The 8697-nt window shown below is 42.1% G+C and overlaps 1 protein-coding gene across 1 annotated transcript; it reads left to right on the top strand.

Moving 5' to 3' along the window:
* The first annotated feature begins 6182 nt into the window (after positions 1-6182).
* Positions 6183-7717, top strand: LOC131407639 (protein FAM24B-like). Its single transcript, XM_058544396.1, has 2 exons — positions 6183-6429; positions 7313-7717. Exons 1-2 carry the CDS (start codon positions 6338-6340, stop codon positions 7605-7607), a joined length of 387 nt encoding a protein of 128 aa, XP_058400379.1. The 5' UTR covers positions 6183-6337; the 3' UTR covers positions 7608-7717.
* The last annotated feature ends 980 nt before the right edge of the window (positions 7718-8697 follow it).

The following is an 8697-nucleotide window of genomic DNA, read 5'->3' as shown; positions in this document are numbered from 1 at the left end:
AAGCCCCTGTAACCTGGATTGCATCACAAAGTTCAACTCACTGATTCTGAGTACAGCTGCTGCCTACCTTTTGCCATCTGAAACACATGGCCTCTGGCTCCCATCACCTACAATACTCTTGATTAGTCACTGCATGTGAATTGCCAATGAGATAGCACTTAGGATGAGAACATCAACAGCAATAACCAGCCCCTTCCCTAAATGAAATGCAACTGGATTTCTTTGCATATCTCTCAGCTCATAGGGAAATCAAAGCCTCTGGATGATAGAGTTAGGGGGGACTGGTATGAGGAACAATACAACATTTCAGAGGGTTTCAGAAAGGTTGGGGGTGGGTAGAAGGACATTGAACCTGGGAGAAGGAGGCTGGAGGGAAAGATCACAGAACCAGGCCCTAGTTCCTGCCCTGCCAGTGACTTGCTGGGTGACCCAAAGGAGTCAATTCTGCTCTCTGAGCTTCACTTTCTCATCTATCAAACAGAGGTTTTAGCTGTTGCCTCCTGGTCATCTCCAGTGAAACTCAGAAAGATATTACTAAATCACATTGGAAATAGTAAGGTCAATAGTTTAATGTTGGTAACTTATAAGCAGTGTATAAAATATTTTTATAAATAAATGAAATAATATTGGTCAAAGGTTACTGTTATGTCTGAATTTATTGCTTTGTCTGAATTTGGAGGCTCAGGTCGGGAAAGGTGTTACCAGATTGACAAAATTCATTATTGGGTCATTGCCCATGACGTGTGCCAGCACCTCATGGGTTTTAGGCCCTCTGTTTGATACTTGGAGATCTAAGTTTCTGCCTCATGAAAGTCACACCTTGAAAAAAGCAAACTTTCAGTGTAAAGGCTCATCAAACAGAGCAATCAAGTAACCACAGGAATAGAAGGAGACCAAGAGGGAAGTGGTCAGCTCTGCAGGGGAGGTCAACATAGCCTGTCTCCAAAATCATGACTAAGCTCATTCAAGGCCACATCCCTCCGAATAGTTGCTGCCACAATAGGAAGGAATAGAAAAGAAACTGGGAAACAAAACATTTTTGAGTGAGATAAAAAGCAGAAGAAAACCCACAGTTAATTCAACTCAGAGTATTGGGTTCAGTAAGGGTGAGCATAGTAGGTTACTATACTCAAGGCAAATGTCTATTCAGAGTTAAAGCAGGAGCTGCAAATTTTTGAGGCAAATGAAATTCAAATGTTGATAGAAGTACAAGCAAAGGTCGTGGATATTCATAGAGGAAAAGGAGCAATTAACATAGGGGCAGAAGGGAATCAGTGAAAATTTTACAGAGGAGACGGCATTTGAGTAAAGGCTTGCAAGATCAGTATTTTAGCGGATAGAAGAGGAGAGGGCCTGGGAGAGCCATCTAGCCAAGGCTCAGAGGTATGAAAATACATGGCGTGTGGGGAAATGCAGTGGGAGATGAGGCGGGAAAAATAAGCTATGTGAAATATAGACAGGGCCCAGCCTAGGATGACACATGAGAGGTGACTGGGGCACAGAATTTAAGGAAGCATTCACTCTCAGGGTCTGATAAGTGCAGGGTTGGCACAGTGGCTGTGGTCATTAAGTAGAGGATTGATTTCAAAATCTCCTATATGAGGGACTTCTGCTTCTGGGAAGATAGAATAGATGTACTTTTCCATATGCTTCGTACCAACTGCAACTTAAAACCCTGGCCATTATATATAAAACAAACATAAGACTCTGACAGATGGAGAGAAGAAACAGACTAACTAGGAAACTTGAGATCCAAGGAACAACATGGTGGTGAGTTCCCTGGGTTTTGTTTTTGCTTCACATTTCCAGACTTGGAGCTGAAGAAGCTGGCAACCTGGAAACACTAACGAGTACAGACAAAAAAGCCCGAATAGGCCAGCCCTGTGGTGTAGTGATTAAGTTCAGCGCTCTCTGCTTTGGCAGCCTGGGTTTGCAGGTTTGGGTACTGGGTGCAGACTTACACCACTCATCAGCCATGCTGTGGCTGCGACCCACATACAAAATAAAGGAAGATTGGCACAGATTTTAGTTCAGGGCTAATCTTCCTCAAGCAAAAAAAAAAAAAAAAAAAAAGCCCCAACAAAAGCCTGCTGTCTTTAGCCAAAGGACTGGGAAACGGGCAGCCAGCAAGACAGAATTAACCACTATATTCCAGTCAAACACTACAAAAAAAAACTGTGGTCCCACCCCTAGCACTCCCAGCAAGGACTAAGTGGAGAGCCTAGACTTCCACTCTCACCAGGCTGTAAAGAGGTGTCCTAAACATCCCATCTCGCCGGAGTAGTGTCAGAGAAGGCTGAGTAGAGAGCTGTGACTTTTGTCCCTGGCTGGTGACACCCCCATCCAACCCCTGTGCTGTCAGCGGAGACCTTGGGAAGTCTGACCCGGTGATAATGAGGCACCATCCTACCTAATTGCTGGGCTGGTGATATCAGAGGAGGCCCAGTGGAAATTCAGGAATTTCACCATCTCCCAGTGGTAACAAGGCCACCCCCACTGCAGTGTCGGTGGAAACCAATGCATGAGGGAATTTTTCTGCAATCTTCACCTTAAGAGCTCCTAGAGGTAAAAGTCATTAAAGTGTGCCCTTCTCCCCTAAGAAAAATCTAGGCCCCTAGGAGTTTCTTTTTTTTTTAACTCTTAAACTAGTCCTCATTCAGCCTCCAGCAATTCATCAGTTACCATTTAAGTGTTCCTATCAGTTGCTGGCTCCAGCAGTGGCTTCTGCTCCTGAAAAGCTGTGGCTCTCTGTATTTACCTGTCTCTTGATTTTCTGGGGTGGCTATTTGCCCTGTGACTTCAATTCTCTGATTGACCTAAGAAGACTTGTTGATTTTCAGTTTGTTCAGCTTTTTTCTTGTTTCGAGGATTACAAATCCCAAGCTCTTTATGTATTGGAGTGGAAACTGGAAGTTTTGTGTTCATTTTTATTCATTCTTTTTTCTTTCTGTTCCTCAGACTGGATAATCTCAATTGACTTATCTTCAAGTTCACTGATTCTTTCTTCTGCCTTCTCAAATCTGATGTTAAGCCCCTCTAGTGAATTTTTTTTCAGTTATTGTACTTTCCAATGCCAGAATTTCTATTTGGTTCTTTTGGAAAGATAATTTCTATCTCTTATTGATATTCCTTATTGGAGACATTATTCTCATACTTTCCTTTAGTTTTTTAGACATGATTTCCTTTGAACATATTTAAAATGGCTGATTTAAAGTTCTTGTCTAGTAGGGCCAATGTCTGGGCTTCTTCAGAGGAAATTTTTATTGATTGCTTCCCTCTCTTCCTTTTTAATGGGCCATACTTTCTTTTGTTTTGTTTTTTTGTTTTTTTTCGTGAGGAAGATCAGCCCTGAGTTAACATCCATGCCAATCCTTCTCTTTTTGCTGAGGAAGACCGGCCCTGAGCTAACATCTATTGCCTATCCTCCTCCTTTTTTTCCCTTTTTCTCCCCAAGGCCCCAGTAGATAGTTGTATGTCATAGTTGCACATCCTTCTAGTTGCTGTATGTGGGACGCCACCTCAGCATGGCTGGACAAGCAGTGCATCGGTGCATGCCTGGGATCTGAACCCGGGCTGCCAGTAGTGGAGCGCGAGCACTTAACCGCTAAGCCATGGGGCCGGCCTCATGGGCCATACTTTCTTGTTTCTTTGCATGTCTTATAGTCTTTTGTTGAAAACTGGACATTTAAAATAATATAAGATGGCAACTCTGGAAATCAGATTTTCCCAGCTTTCCAAGGTTTATTGTTGTTGCTGCTTGTTATAGTTGTTGTTTGTTTAGTGACTTTTCTCAACTAATTCTGTAAAGTCTGTATTCTTTGTTGTGTGTGGACACTGGAGTACTATTGATTAGCTTACTGGTCAGTTAAGGATTAGACAAAGATTACCTTAAATGCCTGGAACTAATAAACCTCCCAGTCTTTCACAGGTGCATGTTGGGGCATGCCTTCAACAATCAGCCAGGCAGTTAAAAGCTCTGGCTTAGACTTTACTTGCTGCTTGGGAAAGGCCTCAAGGTCAGCCAGAGGTGAATGCTTAGGGCCGTATCATGTCTTTCTTGAGCATGCTCACAGCCCTAGGTATGTATATAGCCCTACACTTGCATGGCCTTCTAGACTTCCAGGAATATGTCAGAGCTTTTTAAAACCCCTTTGGACATCTAATTTACCAGCTTTTCCTTTAAGCTTTTTGGCTAGTCTCTCATTTGCCCCAAATGTTATCCACCATCTCAGGCAGCCAAGAAGTTAAAACCATTGCCTGTAATTGTTTTTGCCAAATTTCCCTGAGGAGAAGACTTTTTGCACTGAGTGGACTCCAAGTTAGGTCAAATACAGATAGCTTTGCAAGTGAGCTCTTCGAGGTAACAAGCAGATAGGTGAAATAATGACAATTCTTTGGGAATGAGGCTTTGAAAGAGCACTATCTCTATTCTATTCCCTCTGGCGGCTGAATTGGAATCTGGGCTGTTATTTTCAAGGAAAGCAAATAATGGAACAATGCCACAAAGCTTGCTGTTCATACTGAGATTCAGTTCTTCTTCTTGAATAAATGTTTCCTGAGCTGCTGCAAGCTTCTGGTTAATTTCCAGAGTCTGAAAAGGTTGATTATGACAAATTTTTGCCACATTTTTCATTGCTTTTATAGAGGAGAGAATTTTCAGAGGTTTTGTGCCATCATTTTTGTCAATATCTCCCCTGCTGTTCATGACCTCTGGGTCATGGCCAGGGTTTGGCCAGAGCAGCAAAGAATAACCATTTGTAGTTAAAATAATTCCATCACTTAATTGAAACAGCTTTGCTGGGTGTGAGTACCTTGAAATCATAGAAACCTGATTTAGAATAGATATCCTATTCAAATTACTTTTTGAAATCTTTTTGTCTTAACCATAAAGTATGATAATATTCTAAAGTCAATGAACTTATGTCTGAATCCTGTTAAATGGCTACAATTATATATTATTTCATTGTTTCTAAAACATAAAGTCTAACCAGTCTTCTATAATTGAACTTTTAGATATATGAGTATTTTTAGATATTAGCCTCCCACATAATTATCCTTTTATTTTATTGAAATCCCAAATTTGCTTTTGATTAACAATCAAACCTTAAAAGATTCTCTGAAGGAAACAAAACCTGAAAAGGAGAAACAGATAAAATGATTTAAAATAATATTTGGGCATTCATATTTCCATTGATGCTAAAATATATCTGAACATGGAATGGAATTTAGAGCTCCATGAAAGAGAGTTGGTGTCCAAAGAGGTGATGTCACACAGCCTATCGCGTAATAGGCACAGAAGTCGGAGCTTAACAGTGGCTGCCCATTCTGCTAGCTCTGGTGGAGACTGCAGTTCTAAAAGCAAGCTCTTCAAACTTATATTTTAATTACCCCTAACAGGCATAATTAGAATTTTCTTTCTCAAATTAAAGGTTTGAGAAATTCCTGTTAAGATGTACTCTTCTGTAAGGTTTATTTTAATTGTAATTTTTTTGTACTGTCAGCATTCAACCAGCTGTGAAGACTTAGATGATGGTAAGTATGCTTTGGCATTTGAATTGTTTCTTCTTCTCTCCTGGCTCACTTTTCCCCAGTTTCAGGGAGTTAGATTAAACAAATTGCTTATTCCAGACAAATTGGATTTCCTGGGAGGATTTAGGAGGAAAAATGGCAATTGTCAGTGGGAGAATTAAAAACTTTTCTTCCTGAAACATATATCACTTACAAAATAGATTTGTATATTCTCAGTATTGTGAAACATAACATTTTTAAAAAGTCATTCTCTTAATCATTCCCATAGGAGAATTTTAAGCCTGATGTACAGTGAGGGGTTAATTCTAACACTGAAAGTGAACATATTTCAGGAGGGCTATGTGTTTGGTAGTAAAACCTTTTGCTCAAGTGCAGGCCTGCTTGTTATTTATGGTTTCACATTACTGCATATGAAAGGGAGAAAAAGATTCTTCCCACTTTCTTTCCTTCCTTCTCTCTAGATTTTGCATTTCAGTCCCGTCTCATTCATAAGTAAATCCTTTTCTCCATCTCTGGGCCAGCTTAGGATCCTAGGCCTCCCTGGGCAGACTCATTTGTGTTTTATATGCATAAAAATCTGTGGTTTGGGGTTCATTCTTCCTCCACTAGAGGAAACACATTGAGGATGCTAAGACTCATTTGTTTTTTATATGCATAAAAATCTGTGGTTTGGGGTTCATTCTTCCTCTGCTAGAGGAAACATATTGAGGTTGCTAAGTGACTGTGTGGGGAGGGAAGCTACGTTCACTGCTTGCCTGCACTTCTCTGCCTAGATAAAGCTAAGTCTTCTCAAGTGAACACTATAATTATGTTCTGCATTGGTGGCGGTATCCTGGTGGCCGTGCTTGTGCTGATGGGTGTTGTCATCTGTCTTTACTTCAAAGTAGCCAATGCATTGAAGTGAGTGATGTGGGTAAGACTAACACCCTCCCCACCCCCCCAAAATGGGATTCCTGGGGCTCTCTGCTTGAGCAGGGTCATTCCTTGGCCTGTGGCCACACCCTGGGTGAGGTCAGGAACAGCAGGCGGGTTTGAAAAGGCAAAGGCAGGTGAGTGTAGAATCTTGGCTTCTTCCCCTTCTGGCCTGGGGCTGTGAGCTCATAAGTAGAATGTTCTCAGCTGGCAGCTCTGTGTGTCAGCACTGCTTTGCTGTCACTTGACTTGGTTGAGTTTACCCTCAGCTGGTTACATCAGCATACTGGCTGGGCCCTCTCTGTCCCGGGCACTGCAGACTGAAGACTGCGGGGGAGGCTGTGTATGAGGCTCTGCCTCGCGTTCACTCAGAGGTTGGGCTGAACTGATCTCTTCTTGCCTGAGCTGGGGAGCTCTCAGGGTGCTCTCTCATTCATTGCCATGGCCTTGGGGACAGTGAGGTGGGCCTACAGGACTATGGGGAAGTTGAGCTGTGTGAAGATCCTGGGGGACACTTCACAAGGAAGTATAGATCAAATAAGAGATAATTAAATTTGGGGGAGAGGAACCTTCAAATATGGGAGAGATTAGTTGTCAGAAGCAGTGATGTTCCCATTCTGGGGAAGTTAAGCCTGTGAGCTAGAAGGTAAATCTCAGGATCTGGGGGACAGCCGACTGTGGCACCTTCTCTGTCATGCTCTGCACTTGGCGGGCCTGCCGCAATCAGCTGGGTGATCACACTTGCAATTCCCTCTCCCTCATTTGCTGTAACCTGCTTTTACGTTGCTAGCAATCTTAGGAGAGGAAGGGATTGGATAGGATTTAGGACAGGGGCAGAGAGCTTTAATTTCAGGCTGGTGTTATGTGTTTGATTAGCTCCAGCCCTAAACTTCCCAGATACCCCTGACAATTGTAACAAATGGACTGAGAAGAAAAATTCTAATCCCATGCTTGTATGTGTATGTCTTTTCTCAAGAGCCCCAAAGGTACCTGCTTGTTTGGCCTTAAAAAATAATCCAGCCATGCTCACCCAGGACAAGCTCGCTACAGCCACTGCCATCGCCACTGGGTCTTGTCCCTACCTCCAATGCTGTGACGAATGTAGCTTGTACGCCAACTTTGATTCCCTGCCACCGTGCTGCTGTGACGTAAATGAGGGACTCTGACTTGGGTGGGCACAAATATCTTCATGAGCAATATTTCTTTCTTAGTACAATGTTTTATTATTCAAGTTTTATAGTGTTTACATTATATTATGTACTATAGAACATATTTATGTACCTTTGAATAAAAACAATATTAAAAATAATTTTCTATGCCTCCAGTATTTTATTGTTGTTAGTTATAAATGTACTTAAATTTGTGTATTACCCACACTGGGACATGGGGCAACTAGCTTATAATATTATATTGCAATATAAGGAGAGTTAGAGTAGAAAATAAAGCATCCAGCATATCCCCAACCCCAAGAAGAAAAATATATATTGATCTTAGAGTGTTTCCAGTTTCAGACTCAGCTAAACTTCCCAAGATGGAGTAGTTCATTTGGCTCTTCTCCTTCTGAGGGCTTCATCCACTCTCATCCAGCCACTCTTCTGCAGACAGTTATGTTACATTGCCATGACAGAGAACACTGGTGAATGGCACCCTGGACATAGTGAGAACTGCCAGGTAGGACATCTCTGGGTTTAGGTTACCTGATATGTGTATCAATGGGATTGAGCTCAATCGTATTAAAAGGACATTTAGAAAACCTGAGATTCCTCCTTCTTGGTCACTTTAACACTGATTTTTGCTGACTCAGCTGTCAATGTCTTTAACTGCTATAGGAACCTCCAGCTGAATGCCAAAGCCCAGATTCTCCTGACCTCAGCAATAGGCAGTGGGATGCCCTCACCACTTACGCTTGTCAGCTGCCTTCTTTCCCCGCTCTTTCCCAAGAGCCTTCTGGACCCTTCTACTCACAGACTCCCCATCTGTAACCACAATTTGTACCTTTTCTCATTAACAAAACCCTTGCTTTGTGAGCATCACATGTTGTACTTAGTGTAAAGAATTAACTAGTAACAGATGGTTACCTATTAAAAGGGCTGAAAAAGGACAACAGGAATAGAGGAAAACAGCTACTACCTCTAGGCAGGGAGTGAATGGTGATAGAACTAGGCATTCAGAAGAGGCCACCTCCTAGCTGAGTGTCAGCAGACTTCAACCCTCTCAGCAGAGGGTTGACTGATAAAGGGTTATTCAGCACTTCAG

The sequence above is a fragment of the Diceros bicornis genome, chromosome 6, assembly GCF_020826845.1.
Source record: "Diceros bicornis minor isolate mBicDic1 chromosome 6, mDicBic1.mat.cur, whole genome shotgun sequence".
Classification (NCBI taxonomy): domain Eukaryota; kingdom Metazoa; phylum Chordata; class Mammalia; order Perissodactyla; family Rhinocerotidae; genus Diceros; species Diceros bicornis.
Note: the sequence above shows the minus strand (reverse complement) of the source record. Positions and strands in the feature narration are given on the sequence as shown.

Bases quoted from the DNA above. Each gene is read 5' to 3' on its own strand.
- LOC131407639 (XM_058544396.1), top strand. From the start codon at position 6,338: ATGTTCTGCATTGGTGGCGGTATCCTGGTGGCCGTGCTTGTGCTGATG. The intron at 6,430-7,312 runs GTGAGTGATGTG...GTTATGTGTTTG, and splicing joins AAAGTAGCCAATGCATTGAA to ATTAGCTCCAGCCCTAAACT.